At 39.6% G+C, this 24,109-nt stretch overlaps 1 protein-coding gene across 8 annotated transcripts in view; it reads left to right on the plus strand.

Annotated features, from left to right (window-relative positions):
- The window catches only part of TTC28 (tetratricopeptide repeat domain 28), a 648,175-nt gene that overhangs the window by 457,934 nt on the left and 166,132 nt on the right, over positions 1-24,109 (plus strand). For 7 of the 8 annotated variants that reach the window (XM_032311632.1, XM_032311633.1, XM_032311635.1 and 4 more), the window contains one exon: positions 15,410-15,917. In XM_032311632.1, the coding sequence (XP_032167523.1) occupies positions 15,410-15,917 (508 nt within the window). Of the gene's footprint in view, positions 1-1,039; positions 1,090-15,409; positions 15,918-24,109 lie in introns of all 8 variants that reach the window. The other variant, XM_032311639.1, reaches the window with a different exon arrangement.

The following is a 24,109-nucleotide window of genomic DNA, read 5'->3' on the forward strand; positions in this document are numbered from 1 at the left end:
CTTTCCTCTTCCTCTTCTGAGCCATAAAATTAAGTGAAATAAACATTCCATGTAATCAGATATGATACAACATGTATTATGGGGAAAATGTGCTGCTACTTTCTTGGGAAAAAGCCAGAGCAGGAAAAGTGTGTATCCCACCCCCCTGTGGAAGGGGGGCAGCATCAGAAGTGTCATCACTCACCACTCTACTTTCTCCCACTCCTGCTGCTTTTTCTCTTTAACAGTGACCCAATCGTTACCTCCCTTTCAGCATTCACTAGAAGCAAGGTAAACCAATCCACTCCTAATCCCAGAATTTTTTTTCAGAGCAAAACTTCTGAGGTTTCCATAAAATGACACACTTTCCAGCAGTTTCTGCTTACTACCATAAGACTTTGAATAGAACCTTCTGCAGAGGGATGCTGCCATTCTAGGAGTTGGGCTAATTCTTCCTTCATGTTCAGCTTCCAGCATACATACATTACTAAGGCTCATTTAAATGGTCCTGCCTGAACTCAAAGCTCAATACCACTGTTGAAAACCATCTCTATCCCTAAATGGAGTAAACTTAAACCTGAATCAGAATCTATCCTCTTGGGAGCTGCCTTTCTGGGATTTTCAGGCATGCCAGACACATTAACCCATCCTAGACTTGGCACATTCCCTAAAGTTTTCACTTTATATCTCAGAATTTATATATAATCCCGAGGACAATATTAATCAAATAAAATACACCTCTTTTTAGACTCATGAATGGGTTGGCAAACTTGAAACTCTAAAGGTAGTTTTTCTATCTAGGAGAGAGGGAATAAAATATGGTAAGGTGCTACTACAGTGTAGTAGAATTGTTGCAGTTTTTTCATCCTCAGTCTTAATAAAATTCTGAGTCTGTACCCAGTTTGTGATATGGTTTGACAATAGCCATTTTTATTAAATGTTGCAAATTAGAAACACCTGCCTGCTAAGCTATTCTAAGCACCTAATTGTAAACAGCAATAATAACGAGTCCTTTTCAGAGCAAGTGCCCTTGCCTTCTTCCTCATTTTTTTTTGTCTAGGATTTCTGGAGGAAATGCAATGTGATGGGAATATTCACATTTGCAGTCAGGTAGGCCTAGATTTAAATCCCAGCCTTCCCGTTTATTTGTTATTTGACTTTGAACCAGCTGCTTAATGTTGTCTTTTTCCTCATCTGCAAAATGAAGGTAAAAATTCCTACCCCCTGTAAGGTCCTGGTGATGATTTGGGATAATGTAAATAAATCACCTGATATATCATAATTCACTGATATATCATAACTCCAAGATGCACATTTTTTTTCACATTTTAGTATCTCTGAAATCAGGATGATCTTAGATTCAGTAAGTAAGCATACTGGCATTGTTTGATTGTGACACTGTTGTCCTTTTATCTGTGGTTCATATTGTAAGATGCTTCTTAAATTGATGGCAACTTTAATTTGACAAAAGGTAGTGTGCTTGGCTCTCAATGATTAGCCGTTATACTTACTATGATGATCTATTTTTTCCTAAGAAGGACTTTAGTGGTACCCAGAAAGAACCTGGATTTTACTAACTTTTCTGGACTTTAATCTGGACTACCATTATAATTATTCTTAGGAAAAGAGTATTATAACAAAAAATAATAGTGACCCCTGTTTAGTCACTTTATGTCTCATGCAAACAATGCAAAGGTAGAAGGGAGTTAGACGTCATAAGGCTTAACAAGAATATGATTGATTGGATGAGTAGCAGGTAGAAGAAAATCAAGGATGAATATGAGCAATTGTGTAGACAAACACCAAGGGGACAACTGAGCAGGAAAGTTTTCATGAACTAGGATTTTGCTCGCACAGAGCTAGAGGTTGAGAGGTCCTGGTGCCACCTGTTCATTCTGACTTTACCTTCGAGGCTAGAGTTTTCTTCTCTTAAATCCTTGTGTAGACCCAAAGTCCCGTGACGGTCAATTTGGTTCTGTAAGTGTTTGTAGAATGCCAGGTATTATGCTAGGCGGTGAAGTTACAGAGATGAATAAGCCAACTCTAGGCTTCCAGAAAGCCCAGTCTAACCTGTCCTGTGCTATGCTCCTTTTCCCTTCACCTGTATCTTTTCCTGTTGCTTTAAGTAGAAAATATATGAATCAACTCTTTTTGCTTTACAACGTATTTCCTTCGAAACTTTAGTACATTTCTGGTATTCACTTTCATCCAAAACAAGCATACCACTGAAAAACAAACATGAAAACTAACATGATGAAAAGTTTGATTATACTTGTAATTAGAAATTTTATCTATCAGTGTAACCTATATTTAATGTCACTTTGGGTATTTTTATAGCAAGCTAATATTAAAATAAAAGATCTTAATTAAAATTTCGGTTTTCTTCAGGGAATGTACTGTGTTCCTTTTTTAGATCTTGGTGTAATGTCTTCTTTCCTTGGGGATTCCCAAAAAGGAATGTTATGTGGTTGCATGCCCAAACAATTTTTGTGCCAAAGGAACAGTGACAAATGCAACAAAAGGGAAATGACATTTTCAGGTTTTTTTAATTAATATAATAAGAGAGGGAAGGGAGGCACTAATTTAGTACATTTAAATTTTAAATAAATGTACAAAATAGATTAAATGAATATAAATGTATGACTTTAAAATTACTTAATTTACTCAGTTTTATTGGTATTTAGCATCTATAACAGCCAGCAGTAACTGAATACTTGTTATGTGCCAGACACTATTCTAAGCTCTAATGTATGCTTCTGACAGTCCCATGAGACAGATATCATTACCCCCACTTTATAGATAAGCAAACAAGGGCAGAGAGAGTAACTTCCTTAAGGGAACATAGCCAGCAGAGTCAGTATTCCAACCTAGGTAGTTCTAATCACTATATTACCCTGGAATTGGTAAGTCCATTATTATTTAGGAGACAGAATCAGTAGCTGTTAGGAAAGTTAATAAAGTTTTTTTTTTTTTAAATTAAAAAAATTGGGGCAGGGTGGGGGCAGAAGGAGAGTGAGAGAGAGAATCCTAGGCAGGCTCCATGTCCAGCACAGAGCCTGACATGGGGCTTGATCTCACAACCCCGAGATGATGACCTGAGCTGAAACCAAAAGCCAGTGGCTTAACCAGCTGAGCCACCCCAGCGCCCCAGTTACTAAAGTTTAATTAAAGTTTGCTGTCGAGGGGTGGGTGGCTCAGTGGTTAAGTGTTCAACTCTTGATTTTGGCTAGCGTTATGATCTTCGGGTCATGAGATAGAGCCCCAACTAGGCTCCACGCTCAGCAGCGCTGGGATGGGGGGTTGCTTCTCTCCCTCTTCTTCTCCCTCTGTCCCTATCCCTGCTCACTCTCTCTCTCTTTCAAATAAATTAGTAAATTTTTAAAGAAAAAATAAAGTTTGCTGTTGAGTTTGTCACTGAATAACTGGCTGGGATTTTAGAGAGAAGAGCAGTATGTATTTAATAACACTTACAAACCCCATCTGTTAACATTGCCACACAATTCTGAAAAGAATATTTATTATTTAAAATAAAAGTGTCAGAAATTAATTCTAAGTGGATCTTGTATATAAATCATCAGCATTTAGGTAAAGATTATTAAATAAAAAGTAATATGATTATAATTTCAGGAGTTTAATAAAGCTGGTCTTGGGGAGGGCTGCTGAATATGAGGGCCATAAGACAGGTAAAGGGGTAAGGCTGAACTTTTGGCTGTTTGGAAGAAATGGTGACAGCATTTGCTTCTTTTGTTTATCATAGAAGTCATAGGAGTAAAGGGGACTTAGGAAGGGCAGTGAGCCTGAGTCTGAGGAGACTGTGAGCTGGTGTGGTGCAATCTGGCAAAGCATGGTGAGGAGGTACTAGTGGGGACCTAGTCCTGCTCTTGCTGGTTCTTTAGTGGGTTGGTCTTTGGCCAAGGTACTTGACGTCTCTTGCCCTTAATTTCTACATCAAAAGACATTGAGGAGGTCTACTGATGAGTGGTCTTCAAATTCTGCTCTAAAGAATCCTTCAGGGTGCCAGAGATTCTCTTAATACTTAGGGACAAGAGTGCCCCCTAATCCAAGTTAACCTAAACAAGTACACTTAAATCATAGAAATCACGTGTATTTGTAATTTGGTTTAAGCAAAGTTTGAAAACTGGTGGATTAGGTGATCTGTAAGGCCTCTCCCAGCTCTAAAGTCTTCTGTCTCTTGTTCTGAAATCCAAGCTTGGAATCATGCAACAGGGGCAGAGGTTGAATTTGCTGGAGGGAGCAGTTGTACAGAGAGCTGAGATTCCGAGCAGTTATTCTTGAACAGTTAGAAGACATTCATTTGAGAAGGTCTCAGCCTGCGTGAGGACCTATCCTTGACAGTGAGAACGCTGTACTGATACTCCTTCCTGGTAGGTAGGGAGGTTCTCAGTTGTTTCTTCATTTTCTAACATGTTTCCAGGACCCTTGGAAACTCCTTTTCACCCAGTTTAAAGATTTCTTGCTTAAATTGTTATCTGCTGGCCCCTGCAAATAAGCGATCCTTTTCCTGGGCATTCTTCCTTCTGAGAAATGTCTCATGTGGCTTTTGTGAATGCACACATATGTGTTTTCTCTCTGTCTCTTTCTTCCAGTTTCTCCATTATATCCTACCCAGGCAAAGCCAGATTTTATGATTTGGTGTAAGTACTGTCTTCAAAGGGTGATTGACTACATTCCAACACCCTACAGAACAATGTTTTATAGCCTACTAAAAGTCAGGTTGGCTGGCAAGAGTAGAATGGAAGAGTTTTGATTGGACTAAAACAGCATTAAGGTAAAGTATGTCTCCAAACTCAGGCCAAATCATTGCATAAGAGACCTGAGTGGATTATGTCTTTAAAGGCTGATTTTAGATTAGGTTATCTATCACTCCTCCAAATAAAATTGCAGATGTAGGTGAAACTGAGGATGGGAAATCAGTTTCCAAAAAATGATCTGAGCTGATTATTTCAAGTAAGTGAGGGAATTTACCCCCAGTTAAATTCGGCTCCCTAAAAGGACTATGAAGACTCTAAGATTTTCACATGGCTGTCATTTTGTGGCCAAGAGCTACATAGAAGGGAGGCAGTTGTTTGTAAAAATCATCCTAGGTAGACAGCGTGAGGCTGCCGTGGAAGGTGTTTGGATGTGAAGGAGGGAGGAGAATCCTTATGTAACCTGAGAGAGAGGTTAGGGGCTAACATACCTTCCCTCTGACGTTCAGCATTGACCTTGCCCCTGCAGTCCTTCGCCAGCAGCGGCCGGCACTCTTCACTGGCTGCAACTTGGCAGTTCCAGCACATAGCGTGGATGCCTGTTGTATTGCCTCAAGTTTACATGGAGCATCAAGTTTTTTAAAAAATGAAATCATTATAAATTCTGGCAGTTTTTATGGTATAATTAAAATGTCTAACAGGATACCTCTGGGAAACTAAATGCAGTTTTACTATTTATAGAGCCAGCTGAGGTAGTGTTTCTTGCCAACTTTCATATCTTATGACCTATAAATTGCTCTTAATAGCTAATCTGTCATCTCAGCTTCTCAGACAAGAAAGCTTGTTTCCTTATTAATCTGTTAATTTGCATCTGCAAAGGACATTTACAAATTCTTGGTTTGAAAACATGGCTGCATTAATGCTGGGCATTATAAATAATTTATCACCTGTGATAGCAACTCTTAGGTCTAGGTAATAGATCTTTCTGACATTGTGTTATTCTTCCAACCCTAATATAATTTTGATAAAAATAATTATTATGAAAGCTCCTCTGGCCCCACAGTATTAGAAAAGGCTGACAGATTGCTGTGGAGAAGCTGTAACGATCACTAACTGCTCTCTAAGCTCAGAGTAATAGATTCAAACCAACTATTTCCACCACGGGTTAGTATATAATAGAAAGAATTCAGATAGACTGATAGACACAAATCAGTCTTTTACCTTTTCAGAAGTAACTTCAGAGTAGTCCTCCAACTCTAGCTTTAGGCATTGGGACAGACTAGTTAGATTGATTATAATAAAGCCAGCACCAATAATGGCATGCACACCACAAAAAAAGATTTAAGAATACTAAAGACCATATAATTACAACTTCCCTGTTTAGTGTGGTATTTAAGTCTCTTTAGGTTGTGGCTGTGAGTTCACAATTCTTGGAGATCCCATTTTGGGACGCTTCCTCCCTACCAAGAGCTTTAATATTTAATTGTTTTGTTGATTTGTCCTTTCCTCTATTTTACTACAAGAAGAATTTGTTGGGGGCAAGACACAAAACCAAAAAGGGAAGAAATCAGAGTAATGAGAGCATTAGAGTTATAGCATAAGGCTGAAGCCAGGGCAGAATCTGTGTACGTATTATCTGATTTTATCAGCCTGTTAAAGAGAGGCTCTGCATCTCAGCTGTAAGCCGGTAATCCGAACACAAAGGTAAATTTGACCACTTTAAGATTCAGAGGTTTTGTGTTTTTTTTGTTTTTGTTTTTGTTTTTGTTTTGTTTTGGTTTGGTTTTTGTTTTTTTAGATAAACCCATAGCAGCTGCTTGGTAGAAGCTTTGAAATCTGAAAGAAATTTTTCTGTTACTCCTTATAAAGATGACATTGGGTGATATCATGGACAGTGTCCTCAATAATATAGATAATGATTTCTTTTTATTTTATTTGTCCAGTTGGTTTTGTGTGACTTGAGTAAGTAACTCCAGATGTCATGACTATCATTTAACTTTTACACAGACTTACTCTATCAGCTCAGCTGCTGGTTAAGGTAGATTTTCAAGCTACAGTATGCTCATTAAATAGAGAATGTGAGTCATTTCAGACTGTAGGAAGTATACAGACCCCACAGAACACGATTCAGTCCTCTGTTTCTATAGGTTCATATGGGGGTGGCTATAGAGTCCCTCCTAATAGGCCTGCGCTTTGGATTAAGTATTACCAGATAGACAGTTTGTCTCTGGGTTAGGAAATTTTTTAAGGATTCGCTAAGTTCTGATTTTAGTACCTAATTCTTCTCAAATTTTGTTTTTCTATAAAAATTTCTAAAATTTCAAAAAAAAATTTTAAATTTCTTCATCTATAATCCTGTGGTAATTGGTAAATGCCTAAAATTTAATCATCCAGAAACATGGTAATTCAAATAATTGAATGATCAGGAAGCATTAACTATAACTATGATGACTGGAGCATGACAGTTAGTAATTAATAAAGCTGAATATTGTATTGATAAGGCTAGGCCAGGTTATGCTGCACTAACAGTAAATCCCTAAATCTCAGTGGCATAAAACAACAAAGATTTGTTTCTTATGCCCACTGTATATTCACTACTGGTCAGCAAGGGCTCTGTGCCATATTGCCACGATTGTCACTTCAAGTTCAGTTCTGGAGAAGCAGTGTGTGGCAAGGGAAAGAGAATGTGGTGAAGCGTGCCCTGGTTCCTAACGCACCAGCTGGATGTGATTACATTTATCAGCCAAAGAATAGTCACTGACCCCTGACTTTCATGCATGCAGGGACATGCCATCTTACCTGCTTGGAAGGAGGGAAGCTAGAACAGTTGTGAACAGCCCCAAAGAGGACATTAAATATAATTAGTGATTAAAATAGGTCTTTTTGTATTCTAACTAGTCATTATTTTAGTTAGGCATCGTGGTGTTGTTGGTACCACTTATCTTGCTTCTTTTCATCTATTTCATGGAAATATATGCAAGTACAGATCTGGTCTGGTCAGCCCCCTGCTTAAACCAGTGGCCCTTATTGCCCCCTGGGTGTCTGTAATTCCCTCAACAGGGGCTAAACTCTGTGTAGTCAAATGCGCAAGAGAGCCAGGGCCTGACACAGGTGGATGTGAACCTGGCTTTATTATTATAATTGTGGACTTTCAGGCATGGCACTTTATCACTTGGAGTCTAGTGTTATCTCACAAATGTACATAAAAATAATGACTCATGTGTGAAGGGTTGTTATAAGGAGCAAATGAAACAACATACATGGAAAATGCTTTAGGGGCACCTGGGTGGCTCAGTGGGTTGAGCCTCTGCCTTTGGCTCAGGTCATGATCCCGGGGTCCTGGGATGGAGCCACCCCATCCGGCTCTCTGCTCAGCCGGGAGCCTGCTTCCCTTCTTCTCTCTGTGCCTGCCTCTCTGCCTACTTGTGATCTCTGTCAGATAAATAAATAAAATCTTTAAAAAAAATTTTTTTAAATACAAATAAAATTAAATTAAAAAGAAAATGCTTTAGATTTTACAAATTGATGGACAAACAGAACTTACCCAAACTCACCTTTCAGACTCCCCTCTTGCCACTACCCCTCCTCTCAGGTCTGAATGGCTTCTCGTCATCCTTCATGCCTTTGCTCGTGCTGTTCCCATTTCTAAGAGTTACCTACTCCTCAAATGAGGAAAACTCCAATTTATTTACTTTTAAATTAATAGACTGCATTTTTTAAGAGCAGTTTTAGATTTACAGAAAATATACAGAAGATTTACAGAGAGATGCCACACACCCTCTTAGTTTCCCACTTAGTTTCCCTCACTATTAACATCTTGTGTTAGTGTGATACATTTGTTACAATTGACAAAACAACATACTCTTATTAGGTGAAACTCATAGTTTACATAGTTTACATTAGGGTTCACTGTCATGTGCAGCCCATGGGTTTTGACAAATGCATGATGTCATGTGTCCACCATTTAGGTATCATGCAGAATAGTTACACTGTCCTAAGAATCCCCTGTACTCCACTTATTTATCCTTTTCCTGCAACCACTGACTTTTTTTTGCCTTCTCCATAGTTTTGACTTTTACAGAATGACCATAGTTGGGATGATACAATAGATAGCCTTTTTAGGCGGGCCTTTTTCATTAGCAGTGTACAGTTAAACGTCTCTGTATGTCTCTTTGTGGCTCCATCATTTCTTTTCAGCACTAAATAGTATTCCACGGTAAGGATGTACCAGGGCTTAAGCATTCACCTATTGGAAAACATCTTGGCTGTGTGCAGTTTTTGGCAATTATGAATTCATGTGTAGGTTTTTGTGTGGACTATAGTTTTCATTTCATTAGAGTAAATACATGGGAGCATGGTTGCCACATCGTATGGTAAGAATATGTTTAGTTTTGCAGGAAACTGCCCATCTGTCTTCCAAAGTGGCTGTCCCATCTTGTGTCCCCACCAAGAAATGAGCTCCTGTTGTTCCACATCCTCGTCAGCCTTTGGTATTGTCAGTTTTTTAGATTTTAGTTATTCTAATAGGTGCGCATTGCTATTTCATTGTTCTGATTTTCAATTCCCTGATGACATATGATGTGAAGCATCTTTTCATATGCTTATTTACCATCAGCATATTTTCTCTGGTGAGGTGTCTGCTCACATCTTCTGCCCATTTCAAAATTGGATGATTTTTTTTGTTGTTGAGCTTTAAGTTTTTTTTTTTTTTTCCATATTTTGGATACTAGTCTTTTGTCAGGTATGTGTTTTGCAAATATTTTCTCCCAGTCTGTGGCTTGTCTTTTCATTCTCTTAATAGTATCTTTTGCAGAGCAGTTTTTAATTTAAATAAAGTTCATCGTGTCTATTTTTTTTAATGGGTCATGCCTGTAGTCTTATATCTAAAAATTCATTGCCAAGCCCTAGATTTTCTCTTATGTTAATTTGTAGGAGTTTTATAGTTCTGTGTTTTATACTTCAGTCTGCAATCCATTTCGAGTCAACTTGTTTGAAAGATGTAAGGTCTGAGTCTAGATTCACTTTTTTTGCATTTGGGTGTCTAGTTCTAGCACCCTTTGTTGAAAAGACTGTCTTTTCTGCATTGAATTACCTTTGCTCTTTTGTCAAAAATTAGTTGACTATGTTTGCATCAGTCTAGAGATTTTTCATGAATGAATGAACAAATGAAGAAACCAACTAACAGACCCAAAACACTCCAATGACTGTGTAAGCTTTGACCACTTGAAGTCAAGTGCTTTTCCCAACGTTAGGTGTTGGATATACCAATGATTCTAGACTGCTCCTGGGTAAAGGGTGAATTTTCTTATGCCTACATTTGCAGAAAAATACTATGAGTAATATGATTCAATGTAGGAAGGTGATTACACATCCTCCCATCAGTGGGGCAAGCCTTTTGTGTTGTCTCTTTAGTTCTGATGACATAACTTCTTGTTCTATTTTCTGGTCATTTTCTGCAACATCTTTAAAATTTTTTTTTTAATGACTCACCACGTTGGAAGGTATTAATAGTTCCCATTTACAGATGAGGAAACTGAGGCTCAAAGATGTCACATTACTTGTGTGGTATCACAGTTCATGATTGAACCTGTGCATGCCTGATTTGAGATTCTGCCCCTATTCTTCTACATCCCTCTGCCCCTTGGGTTGTAGGTGGTGAACCCAGGACGTTGAGTGTGAGGGCACTGAACTGGCAGGGAATAGAAGGTGCATGTGGATTTGGAAGAAAAAACAAACTTCTGGTACTAGCTGGTATATTTCCCCTTTAAAAAACCATCCACAATTGGGCGCCTGTGTGGCTCAGTGGGTTAAGCCGCTGCCTTCGGCTCAGGTCATGATCTCAGGGTCCTGGGATCGAGTCCCACATCGGGCTCTCTGCTCAGCGGAGAGCCTGCTTCCTCCTCTCTCTCTCTCTCTCTCTGCCTGCCTCTCTGCCTACTTGTGATCTCTCTCTGTCAAATAAATAAATAAATAAAATCTTAAAAAAAAAAAAAAACCATCCACAATTAATCAGTCATAGTTATATTGAATATTCTCTGCATGTGGAGTTAATCCCCCCAAAATATACCCTGATGAAAAATACATACAGTGTAGGGAGGGAACATGCTAGATGTGAAGGCAAACATATTTAAGTATTTAATCTTTAATGGCAGTGTTATCAATGTGGTTATAGTTTGAGTAGTTTAAACTTTCTCTATTTTATGTTTCAAACTGCAAGTCCTTAAAGGTGGTTTTAAAAAGTCTGAGCGAATTTCCTTCTCTAGTTGCATGAAGCTGACTTGTTAGATACAGTTCTGCAAATACTCAGGTCACAGAGCAAAGGGTGATGACTCCTGTGTACTAAATCTGCAGCTGGATATCATGCTTTGGCAAGAACTGGAGTAATTTATATCTTGTAAAAAGAGGAAAGTATTGTCTTATCCCAACCAGATAGTTTGTTAGCATAACTGTTTGTGTGCATTTTAGTATTCAAATACAGATGTTCCAAAATGTTTCCACTGTGGGAAGCAGCTGGTGCTATTCTAGCACAAAAATCTCACAGAGATTAATATACAAAGGCAGCAGTGAACCTTAGTGGCAAACGTAGCATCTGCTTGAGGTGGGGCCTGTGATTCCCCATAGATGGTGGGTCTTGAGATTCTTGTTAACAGCCTGAAACCATGTTTCAGATCTAAGCTTATTCTACAGGAACAGGAACAAAGACAAGTGATTAATTTGTAATTCACTTAGCTGATAAATAACATCACATGTTATTTGCCCAAGGGCTGTAAAACACTGGACTTCATTTCCTGTGGCAACTGATAGGAATATAGTTGTTCGGTCATAATGACTGATGTGTTCAGTTGCCATTACTAGCTTCTGCTAGGTAACAGAGCTTAGCCCAGCCAGCTTGCAGTCATAAAACATCCATCCACACCTTAGTGATGCATTTTCTGGGAACCTGGTGGTTTATGCAGGATACTGAGATGCACTGCTTCATTTGATCCCATCCCAGCCCTGGGAAGTATGTACATTGTCTTTATCAGTACCATTTAAATATAAAGGAAACTCGGGTGAAGAAGAAGAGTGACCTATCAGGGCTGTACAGCCAAGGCTTCTGACTCTAAATCCTGTTCCATTCTTATATTACATCTCTAATGTAGAGCTGCCTCTCTAATTTCAGAGGCTGGGATGTGTGCTTCATAAATTCTATTGTCTAGAGAAGCTGGTTTCCAGGACACCTGCCATGAAGAGTTGCAATGAGACAGCACTGTCTAGTAACTGGAAGGTGCCAGGGAAGAGTGAATACGGTAGTCCTTCCCTCTTTCTCCTGCACCCCAGAGGGGAAATGCCCCAGCACTCCCTTTCCTTATGTTCAGAGAACTGCCCCGTGAGCTCCTGTGTCTTCCTGGCATTTTCAGAGAAATGAAGAACGGAAGTAGAAGATCCCATGGCTGTCATTCTGAGTTGCCTTAAACCAGAAGTCCCTAAGAGCAGTGCTGGGGTGCTATGCCTGCCCCAGGCCTTATGAATCCATCCCCCATGGTGTTCAAGGGCTCATTGCCTCCAACCAGATCTACAATTTGGAATTATCTAGTGAATTATTTATGGTTTGTATATTTGACAGAGGCTGGAGTTTGAAAACTCTCTATTCTTGGTACTCTGCTGGGACCTGGAAACGTGTGTCTGGAAAACCGAGGCTCAGGGAAGTTAAGTTTCAAAAGGCCCCAGAGCTGGTAAAGGGCAGTGCAGTATTGAATCGTGTGCCTGATTCTAAGTTATACTAGCTCCATGGTGAGAGATCTGTGTGCAGCATAGATTTGTGGGTGGGGTTTGTGGACAATGTCCTGCTACTTAGCCAGCCGTGGGGGGAGAACCCCAGAGAGGAAGGTGGGAGGGCCAGGGGGAAAGAGGTGGGGTACCTGGGCCCAGAGCAAAGGAAGAAAAGGAGATTGTTGGAGAGGAGTGTTGTGAGCAGGAGAAAGCCTTGTGTACCGATGTACAGTTCTAACCTCTGGTCCCAAGGAGGTTCCTGAAGTGGCAAGCCGATACCAATACACGTCCAAGGGGCATGCTCTTCCATGACATCATTGCTACTTCTGCCTCAGTCACAGTGCTGCAACACTGTGAATTTTATGGACTCATTTCTGCCCTTCTCTACTCAGAAAAAACATAAAAGTAAATTTCTAAGTATCTGTTTCCTCTGCTTTCCTCAATCTTTTTATTGAAATGTCTGTGAAATGATAAAAGCAACTTAAGGGGCACTGGGTGGTTCAGCCAGTTAAGCGCCAGACCCTTGACTGGGGCTTGAGTCTGGATCTCAGGGTCATGAGTTCAAGCCCTGCAATGAGCTCTCCACCAGACGTGGAGCCTACTTAAAAAAAGAAAATGCAGGGTACCTGGGTGCCTCCGTCAGTTAAGCAGCTGCCTTTAGTTTATGTCATGATCTCAGGGCCTAGGATTGAGCCCTGCGTTGGGCTCCTTGCTCGGGATGCGGGGAGGAGGCTTCTTCTCCCTCTCCCTCTACTCCTCACCCTCCTTGTGCCACGCGCTCTCTTTCTCTCTCTCTCAAATAAATAAATAAATAAAACCTTTTATTTTAAAAAGAGCAACTTAAAATGATATGGAGCCCTTTACAAATACACAAGTTGCAAAACATCATAAAGATGGTCAGTGTTTCAGTTTTGATCAAGAACTACTCTTTCGCAGTCAAAGAAATAGGGTAGTAAATCACTCACATCTATAAAATATTAATGAAAGTGTTCTGAAGTGCACAGACATAGAACACATCTCATAAAGAAATGCCCTTACTCCAGGTGGGACAACCTTCCCTCATTGTTATTCCCTAGCCTGGAGGCCCTTGTGAAAATCACTTGCCTAATTGTGACAGAGCACACCCTTTGTTCTGCCATGATCACGTGCTCATGTTGGGAAAAGGGATCGTGGTGAAGAAAGGTGATACATGGCTAGAGCTTTAGGCTAGTGTGAAGGTTGTTAAAGGTAGACTTATAACAGGTGAGTGGAGGATGGATTAAACAGGTGATGGGGACTTGCAATGAGTACCTGCTATTGTATGGAAGTGTTGAATCACTAAATTCAACACCTGAAATTAATATTACACTGTATGTTAACTAACTGGAATTTTATAAAAACTTAATTAACAAAACAAAATGCCAAAGGAGGTCAGAAAAAGCCCAGGGTAGCTAGTGTCCCTTTTATGTCTCTACAAAGGAGTTAGAAACTAGACTAGCATCTAAGACTACATGCATTTGTGGAAGATTCCAGAACCCATGTAACCCTTTTGATATTTTTGTAGTCCCGGTTTGGTTCACTATACCAACATACAGTCCTTTTCATTAAAACCTTTAAGACAAAAAGGCTCACATACTTTTCTTTACAGGAGCACAGTGTGTGTGGCAAGCACTGTGAGGGGACTAGGAAGATAGCTTTTTTCTGCACAGAGGCCAGGGTCAGAAGAGCCTCTAGACAAGAGGAGTAAAGCTGGAAGAGCCACGGACGCATAGGTGGCTCAGTAGGTTAACTTCTACCTTAGGTTCAGGCCATGATCCTAGAGTCCTGGGATCAGGCCCCATGTTGGGTTCCCTGCTCAGCAGGGAGTCCATTTCTCCCTCTCCCTCTGCCCCTCCCCTTGTGCAAGCATGCATGTGCATGTGCTCTCTCACTGTCTCTCATAAGTAAATAAAATCTTAAGGGGAAAAAAAAAGCTGGAAGAGCCAATGTGGGCCTGAAAGTGGGTGGTGAGGCCCAGTGGGACCACCCCGTTCTAAAGAGGTGTAGGCTGGAACCAACCATTGTTTTCCTCTGGAGTTTATCCAAATCTAAACCCTCCACAGTAATCAGCCTGGATGATGTCACACTGAGGGAACACAGATCGGAGAACAGGACCTGACATTGTCAAAACTGACACAGTCAGCGTCAGGAGTCACAGAATTATCAGTTGTCATTCTAAACATCTCCATTACCATTAATCTATCCATTTGCTTTGGGAGAAAACACATCTAGAGAAATGCCCAGGAGCGCAAACACCCAAGCATGGGTTTCTCATGAATTTCCTATGCTCTATTATATGTAGTAATTAATTCGGGTTTTCTTCAATGTTTTCTTTTTTTTCCCCCCTTGCTTACATTTTATTTTCATTCTTCAACCTTTTCTTATACTGCAGAGGTTAATGGCTATTAACAGAGATATAGCATAATACTAAAAATGTCAATAAGTCTTTAAACTAAAACGAAGGTTATATGGAACACAGCCTGTTCTGCGAGATTAGGTATTGAAAGTTACTGATTAAATTACCATTGTCTTGGGACGCCTGGGTGGCTCAGTTGGTTAAGCAGCTGCCTTCGGCTCAGGTCATGATCCCAGCGTCCTGGGATCGAGTCCCACATCGGGCTCCTTGCTCCGCAGGGAGCCTGCTTCTCCCTCTGACTCTGCCTGCCACTCTCTCTGCCTGTGCTTGCGCTCTCTCTCTCTCTCTCTGACAAATAAATAAAATCTTAAAAAAATAAATAAATAAAAATAAATTACCATTGTCTTTTACTAGAAACTTGCTGTTTGGATGGGCTCTTTTTCAGTACTGCACAGGTCTGTGGACCACTGATAGAAACACCATTAGACACTGAGTTGGATGGTTACAGGCAAACCCCGAACATTTTATCTGATAAAACAAGCCAAAGGCATTTTCTGATGTGCTTTCATTTCTCTGCCTTATCCTTTCTCTCCAGGCAGCTTCATCAGCCCTGAGCAGTCTGGGCCACGTGTACACAGCCATCGGAGACTACCCCAACGCACTGGCCAGTCACAAACAGTGTGTTCTTCTCGCCAAGCAATCCAAAGATGAGCTTTCTGAGGCGCGAGAACTCGGCAACATGGGAGCTGTGTATATCGCCATGGGTGACTTTGAGAACGCTGTGCAGTGCCACGAGCAGCATCTGAAGATAGCCAAGGACCTGGGGAACAAGCGAGAAGAGGCCCGGGCCTACAGCAACCTGGGCAGTGCCTATCACTACAGGAGGAACTTTGACAAGGCCATGTCTTACCACAACTACGTGCTGGAGCTGGCACAGGAATTAATGGAGAAGGCCATTGAGATGCGGGCCTACGCTGGCCTGGGCCATGCTGCCAGGTGCATGCAGGATCTGGAGCGGGCGAAGCAGTACCATGAGCAGCAGCTGGGCATTGCTGAGGATCTCAAGGACCGGGCTGCAGAGGGGCGAGCGTCCTCCAATCTGGGTAAGGACAGGCTGGCCTACAAGATCAGGGTCAGTGCCCTGGGCTAGAAGTAGCTGAGGTAGCGCACTATCTTTTACAGGAATCTGAGTGTTTGTATTCAAAAGAATCTCTGCATTGTGTGTGCTGTACGTTTCCTTCAGATCTATTTCCTTGGAGCCTGCCTGCTCTAAATCACACGATCCTTCCTGCCATCACAGTGCTGCAAGGATTAGAATTCTGAAATACTGGAAAAACAGAACACCCCAACCTTGTAATCTGTTTTGAGAGAAGAGCAACCAGATTTCACTAATTAGAGAGAAAGGGAATGAAATGAGGATATAAAAGCTATGTTTGGTTTAAATGAAAGAGAAGCTGCTAGGAAGTCATCAATGGAAGGGAATTTGAGAAGAATTTTGTTTAAAGGGATTTCTTTACTTGGTGACTTTAGTGCCACAGAAAGTGTATTTTTTCCTCAAAAGTATGTGTATTCACAAATGGCACTGCTAATTTTAGTATAAAAGCAAAACTCCTTTTTGAAAGATCTATTTAAATAAGCTAGATTTGCAGTCACTGTTTGATAGTACTTGGTTACAATGAAGACATTTATAAATTGGAGAATTTATCTGTAAGGGTAAGAGACAATAAGTATTAGTCTCTGGCTACTTTTTAGAAGATCCTGTTATCTTGACTCTACTCGAACAGATGTGGGTACACAATGGAAGAAAAAGATGTGTTTGGGAACAGAACTGGAACTCATCCCTTAGCCCCATTGTTTGTTCTCTGTACACATGGACTCAGGACAGGGAGAGGACAAGGAGAAGGTGACCTCATTGGTCTTAGTGTATGTTTCTTGGATATTAGTAGCAGCAGAATGTACAACTCAGCTCCCTCTTCTTATGTGACCTAGAAAACTGAGACCGCCCCCCACCCCGGCTTCTCCATTTATTTAATTTTAACACTATTCCTCCCTCCCTTCTACCCTCTGCTTATTGTGACCAGATGATTTCATGAATACAGTTCCTAAAAAAAGTCTGGCAAATCCCTGGAGATAACTCTGAAGATGGTACTGAGATCAGAATGACAGTCTAAAGAGTCTGATAAGAACCACAGAAATAAGCTCTTGGCATTATATATTCATTCAATAAATTACAAGTATTTATTGAATCATTACTATGTGCTGAATCCTGGAATAGTTGCCCTAAGGATAGAGATTTAAGAAAAAAAAAATCTTTGCCCTCAAAGAGCTTATAATTTAGTTGGGAAAATAAGAGTTAACTCATAGGACAACAGTGACCTCCCTACAAAACAGTGTTAGTAATGTGATGTTGCCATGAAATTCCAAGAACGGAGACCCTGAGATCTGGGAATAGCCTGGAAAGCTTCTTGGAGGAGTCTAGACCCATTTAGACCTTGAAGAATGAGTGAGGTTTGGCCAGGAATGAGATGACATTGACGGAAAGGGGTATGTGAAAGAATGGGTTGGCATTTCTGAGGGATGGTGGCATGAATACCCTTCAGGACTGTGCTAGAAGATGCCAGATTGGTACAAAAACTATGTAAGAGATATGCTAGCAGAAACTCCTGAAAGTTTTGAAATGTAGAGTAAGAAGATAGATTGGATATTTAAGGAAGACAAGTCGAACAGTGGCACGTAGGATAGAGGTTTTGAACCTGGGGTTCAGAAGGCCATGCATATTGGACCATTCATATTTTCTTTATTATCTTGTGTCCATTTGATAACTTGTATTTTCTAGAGACTTTGCTCATTTCATCTAAGTGTGGAGTTTAGTGGCATAAAGTTGTTTATAATATTTTCTTATTTTCCTTTTAATTCTTGTAGGATATCTAGTGACATCTTTCAGTTTTGTTATTGGTAGTTTGTGTTCTGTACTTGCAGATCATCCCCCTCCCCTTTTCTAGATTGTTCTACATAGAGATTTATCAGTTTCCTTGATCTTTTTAAAGATCAATTTTTGCTTTTGTTAATTTTTTTAATCGCTTGTCTCATTTCTGTTTCACTTATTTCCAGTCTCATTTTTATCACTTTCTTCTTGCTACTTACTTTGGGTTCTCTTGCCAGCTTCTTAAAGTCAAACCTCAGGTATCATTTTTAGACCTTTCCTCTCTCTAACACAAACATTTAAAAAATATAAAATTTTCTTCAAACACTGCTTTACCTGCATCCAATAATTTTTGGTATATTATGTTTTTACCTTCACTGAGCTTAAAAACATTTTCTAAGATTGTGTGATTTTTCTTTAACTCCTAGAGGGGTTATTTCATTTTAAATATTTTGAATTTTCCTAGATACATTATTGTTATCAAATTCTAGTTTAATTTCATTGTGGTTGGAGAACACACTTTGTAGGATTTCATGAGATGTAATGTCTTACAGATGTCAGGTCAAGGTAGTCGATGGTGCTGAATATTCCAGTCATCTTTGTCTGTTTTGATTTTTTTGTCTCGATGTTTTGTCAATTGCTAAGAGGGAGGCTGTTAAATCTCCAGCTATTACTGTGGACTTCTCTGTTACCCAATTAACCTCCGTGAAACATGGTTTCATGGACTTTGAAACTCTGTCATTGGGCACATACTCATTTGTGATTGTTTTTGTCTTCCTGACAGATTGGTCCTTTTATTGTTATGAAGTGGTTTTTTTTTTGTCATTGGTCATACCTTTTTGTCTTGAAGTCTACTTTATCTGATACTCCTACCTTCTTATACTTACTGTTTGTGTGGTCCTTTGTTTCGAATCTCTTTACTTTCTATCTCTCTGTGTCTTTATATTTAGTTTGTTAACTGCAGATACATCTAGTTCAGTTTTGTATTGATTTTGACAATTATGGCCTTTTAGTTACAGAATTTCATCCACTTAACATCTATTGTAAATTATTGGTGGTATTGTATTTAGATCTGTCATTTTAATGCTAATTTTCTGTCTTCCCCTTTATATTTCGTTTTCTGTTCTTCCTTTCCTGCTATCTGTGGGTTAAAGTAATCATATAGGTTTTATTTTAACTTGTCAACTTGCTTTTTAGCTCTACTTCTTTGCATTATATTTTAGTGGTTGCTCTAGGATTACTTTATGCTATCCTTAAATTTTCAGTGTACTTTGAGCTAATATCTTACCACTTCCTTTAAAATATAAGTACCTTACAACTTTATAGGTCCTTTTATTCCTTACTCCCTGTACTTTGTGCTGTAGTCATCACTTATATTACTACATCTATATTCTTTATAAACTTCACAATACAATGTGGGGTTTTTATTTTATACAGTTATATTAAAAAATTAATAGGAAAATGGTTTCTGTTTACTCACTTATTTATTGTTTGTGGTATTTGAAATCATTTCTAAGGATCTGAGTTTCCATCTGATATCATTTACATTCAGCTTAAAGAATTTCATGTAGAATTTCTTGTAGTGCACGTCTGCTGCTGGTGATGAATTCTTTTCATTTTAATTTACTTTAATCATGTTTATTCACCTTCAGTCTTGAAGGATATCTTTGGCAGATACAGAATTCTAGTTGATGGACTTCTTTAAAAAAGCAATGTAGTCTTTCCAGTGTTTTTTGGTCCTTATTATTTTGATGATAGCTCAGTGGAATTTAAAATCTGTAAGGCATGTGCTAATTCTTTTCTTTGATTGCTTTCATGATTTTCTCTAAACTTGATTTTCAGCAGTTTAACAGTGATATGCCTAAATGTGGCTTTCTTTGTATTTTCCCTTTCTCTGATACTTTGAGCTTTTGAACCAGCAGGTGTATATCTTTCTCCAAATTTAGGGAATTTTACCCAATATTTTTTCAAATATTTCTTCTTGCCCATTACCTCTCTCCTCTATTTCTGAGACTCTGTATTACTTTAGATCTTTAATATTGTCCTATATATCACTCAGGTCTGTTCACATTTTAGATCTTTTTTCTCTGCATTTTTCAGATTTAAAAATTTCTCATCTTTAAGTTCACTAACTCTTCTGTCATACCCAGTCTTCTTTTTAAACCCATTCAGGGATGTTGAGTTTGGCATTCCCCAAGACTTCTCTCACTTTGGACATCAGCTTTGAGCAGGGGTCTCCCAGACCACCCTCAGGTTCAATAACTCACTAGAAGGATTCACAGAATCCACTGGAAGGTGTTATATGCATGGTTATGGCTTATTACATGAAAGGATACAGAATAGAGTTAGCCAAGGGAAGAGGCATGTGGCAAGGGAGTTCTAAGCATGAAGCCTTCAGCTGGATCTTCTGTTCCCAATGGAGTCACAGATAGTGCCTACGCCTCAAGCAACAGTATTGACTGTATGCACAGACCACGGAGGTCACTTAAGCCTTAGTGCCCAAAGTTTTTATTGGACCTTGGTCACATAGATATGGTTGACCATTTGCGTGGGTGACCTTGGTTTCCAGCCCCGCAAAGATGGAGCTGAAAGCCCTCACTCTGAATCACATTGTTAGCATCAACTATTTGGCATAGCTAACACCCTCTGGTAAACAAAGACAGTCTTAGGCTGGATGTTCTGAGGGTTCATAGATTGCTTCCAAGAGCTGAGGGTGAAGTCTAGGCCTCTCTTTGAGCAAGATTCTTCATTGCATAAATGAATTTTTTATCAGACATATATTGTACTTTCAGCTTTAGAATTTCCACTTAGTTCTTTTAATTAACATTTTAGTTTTTCTGCTAAGATTTATGTTAGCTTATTTAATACATGTATATTTCGTTTACATAGCCAAGCCCGTTTATTACAAAAGCTTTTAAAACCTTGTCTTCTAATTCTGTGTGGGTCTTCTTAGAGTTAGACCATATTTTTTTAAAATCCAATGTAGTTAACATATAGTGTTATATTAGCTTCAGGTGTACAATATAGTGACTCAACAATTCTGTACATTACTCTGTGCTCTATCATAACTGTACTTTTAACCCCCTTCACCTGTTTCACCCGTCCCCTCCCACCCACCTCCTCTCTGGTAACCATCTGCTTGTTCTCTATAGTTAAATGTCTGTTTCAGAGGTAGACAGTGTTGATTGACCATCATTGATATTATTGTTTTATAACAGCTTGATTGAGATATAATTCACATATCGTGCAATTTACCCATTTAAAGTGTATAATTTAGTGGCTTTTAGGACTGTCACAGAATTGTGCATAGATTGCCTTTTGTTTTAAATATTAGTCACATTTTAATGTTTCTTTGTATATCCAATAATATGGAGTTACATCCAATATTGTGAATGTTACTATATAGAGACTCTGGATTCTGATATATTTCTCTTAACAGTATTTTGTTGTCATTGTTCTTTTATCAGTTAATTTGGCTTAATTTAAGCTCCAAATTCAGTCTTTGGGGGTGGCAGGTAAAAATCTGTGTTCAGAGCTTTTAGCTTTAACTGGGCTGCTTAGATTCAGCCTGCACATGCATATTTCAGGTGTTCGAGATTTGGGTAGAATTTATACTCAGCTTTGAAGGCTCCCCACAGTGGCTCACTCTGGGACTTTTCCTCTGGTTCTTTAAGCCAGGAACACTATGTTTCTGCCTATGCTGTAGTCTGGCCACATGGTACTAATTGGGCCTTTCCTTCTGTATCCCCCACCACCAAAAAAATGCCCTCTGGTATTTCAAAAATAGGAAACTTAACCAATGCCATTCCCTTCTTCAAAGGGTCAACTCCAACCCCCCTGCTTTTTGTTGCATGGTATCCGCTTGTAGATTCCTCCCCCTGCATCCTTCATGGCTACTGCCACCCTATAGAGTACAGTTGTTTCGGTAAGAAGGCTGGTTTGAAAGGAGCTGCTTCTCCATTACTGGGAGTGGAAGTCCCATTCATTTTTAACCCATTGAAGTTTGACTCCCAGCTTTGTCTCTTGAAAAGGATCAACAGTGATCTCCTCATGGCTGAGTTGAGAGATCTTTTGACAGTTTCCCTAATCATATGCAGCATTTGTACGTTCTACTGATTTTTCCCTGAAATTCTTTCCTTTTGTAGTCTCTGTGAAGCACTACTGTCCTGTTCTTTTCCTTCATTGACGCTTCCTAGTTGCCCAGTCTGCTGCATTAGCATACTAGTTGGGTTTTCTTTACCACCAGACCCTCCCTCCCCTGTGTCCTTCCCCCACATATCAGTACAACACTGATCCTCCCAAACCTGTTCTGCAGCTAGTGGAGGCTACATAGTGCACACAACATCATGGCCAGTGTTCTCTCCTTGAAATGGAGTCTGTCATGATTTCCATTATGTAATTCCACTACTCCTCTGTACATACCTTTTACTTTTTCTAAAACTGGGCTCTTCCATCTTTGTTAATCTCACCACGTTGGCTATGCTTTCTGGCTTTACTGTATTTCCCTAAGCTATTTTTTCCACTTAGAACTTTTGTGTCCCTCTCTTGCTTGTCTAAAATTTGCCCATCTTTTTAGGATCATTTCTCAATACCGTTCATGACTTGAAGCCTCTCTTGATAATGAGATAAGCTTTTCTCAAAAAAAAAAAAAAAAAAGCTTTTCTCTTGTCTGAGCCCTAAGAACACGTTTAAGATTTCTCTTGTTCTATTTACATTCAATCATAAGTTTTGGTTATTTGTTTTCTTGTGTAGTTACCGCTACTGGATTAGAACTCATTGGAAATATGACATTATGTCTATAATATAATATAGACATTATGTCTATAGTCTCTGTATCACTCAGTATAACTCCTTATGACATAGTGGATACTTAGTAAATGCTTATATGGTTAGGTTGAATGAGTGAAAGCTTATCCCAAGATGTTGTGCCCAGGTGAGTGCAGGAATAGTGGAGCCTTTGGAAAGAAACATGAAGACTGAGTGGAAGAGCTAGTTTGGGGGAGCCTACGATGTTTGGTTTTATACATGTCCAATATGTATTATCTCTTATTGAATGTAACATGAGAAAATAGTACTGGAAACAGGTATCAAGAGGGCCTCATCTTGGAGCATGTGGCCGGCTCAGTCAATTAAGCATCTGCCTTCGGGTGGTCATGATCCTAGGGTCCTGGGATTGAGTCCTACATCGGGGCCCCTGCTTACCGGGAGGTCTGCTTCTCCCTCTGCCTCTGCCTGCTGCTCCCCCTGCTTGTGCTCTCTCTCTTTCTCTCTCTAATAATAAAATCTTTAAAAAAATTTTTTTTAAAGAGGGCATCATCTCAATAATACCTGTAAGGTAAGGGCAGAAAGCCAGCCAGGGAGACTGAGTTAGGATCATAGACGGTGGAGGGGATCCAGGGTAGAGGTCAGGGAGAAGAGAGCTTCAGGATATGGAGGGCATATCACTTATATCACAGAAGCCAAGGGGAATGAGATTTGAATCACTAAGAAGGTTTTGTTTTTTGTTTTTTGGGGTTTTTAGCGGGGGTGCAACAATAGAAGTTCTCTGTGCACATATGAGGGGGAAATGGTTAGAATTCCTGGAGATAGAAAGAAAAGGTAGAGATGACATGAAATCTTTTGTCCTCAGCACTGAGCATGTACTAATATTTACTATCCACCTTTATTTGTTTTAAAATAAAACAAGGAGAAATGACTTGGAGCCTTCAGATTTCTTATGACAACAAAGAATAGCCTAGTTGTTTTCTAGGCATGCGTCTTGTGAAGATAATGTTAATGTATATTTTGGCTTAGAAAATGTCCATCTTTCCTTTTAGACTCAAAACAACTGTAGTTGCATGACAGTATTTCTGTAGCCTCTGTGTTTTTAGTGGCCTTCTTTATGGTTCTGGGTTAGAGAGTTTGGAGTCAAATCTCAGACTGTAGAGTAGGTCACTGGAACAGATCCTCAGTTAAAGTTGTCAGTGATCATCACCAGTCTTCTCATTGACTGGGGACTAGTCACACTTGCCTCTTGTCTTACTGTGGAGTGAAATGCAGTCAGGAAAATGAGAGAGGAAATGTTAGGATGGCTAGTTTCAGTTTTTCTTTCCTTCCTCCCTCCCTTCCTTCCTCCCTTTCCCCTTCCTCCTTTCCTTCTTTCCTGATGAAGGTGACCTCTAAGTTTTTCACTATGCACTGGAGTATATATAAAGGTGAACACATTTCAGAAGCCACTTCCTAAATACAACAGTGCCAGGGCTGGCTATGTTTCTAGGATTGGGTCAAATATGAGAGATAGAAAGTTCTTCCCACCAAATTCTGGGGTCAAATATCTAATAATCCATCTATGGAAACTAATTGAAATTTTAAAAATAACCGTCCCTTTTTAGT

This window comes from Mustela erminea, chromosome 13 (assembly GCF_009829155.1).
Source record: "Mustela erminea isolate mMusErm1 chromosome 13, mMusErm1.Pri, whole genome shotgun sequence".
Classification (NCBI taxonomy): Eukaryota; Metazoa; Chordata; class Mammalia; order Carnivora; family Mustelidae; genus Mustela; species Mustela erminea.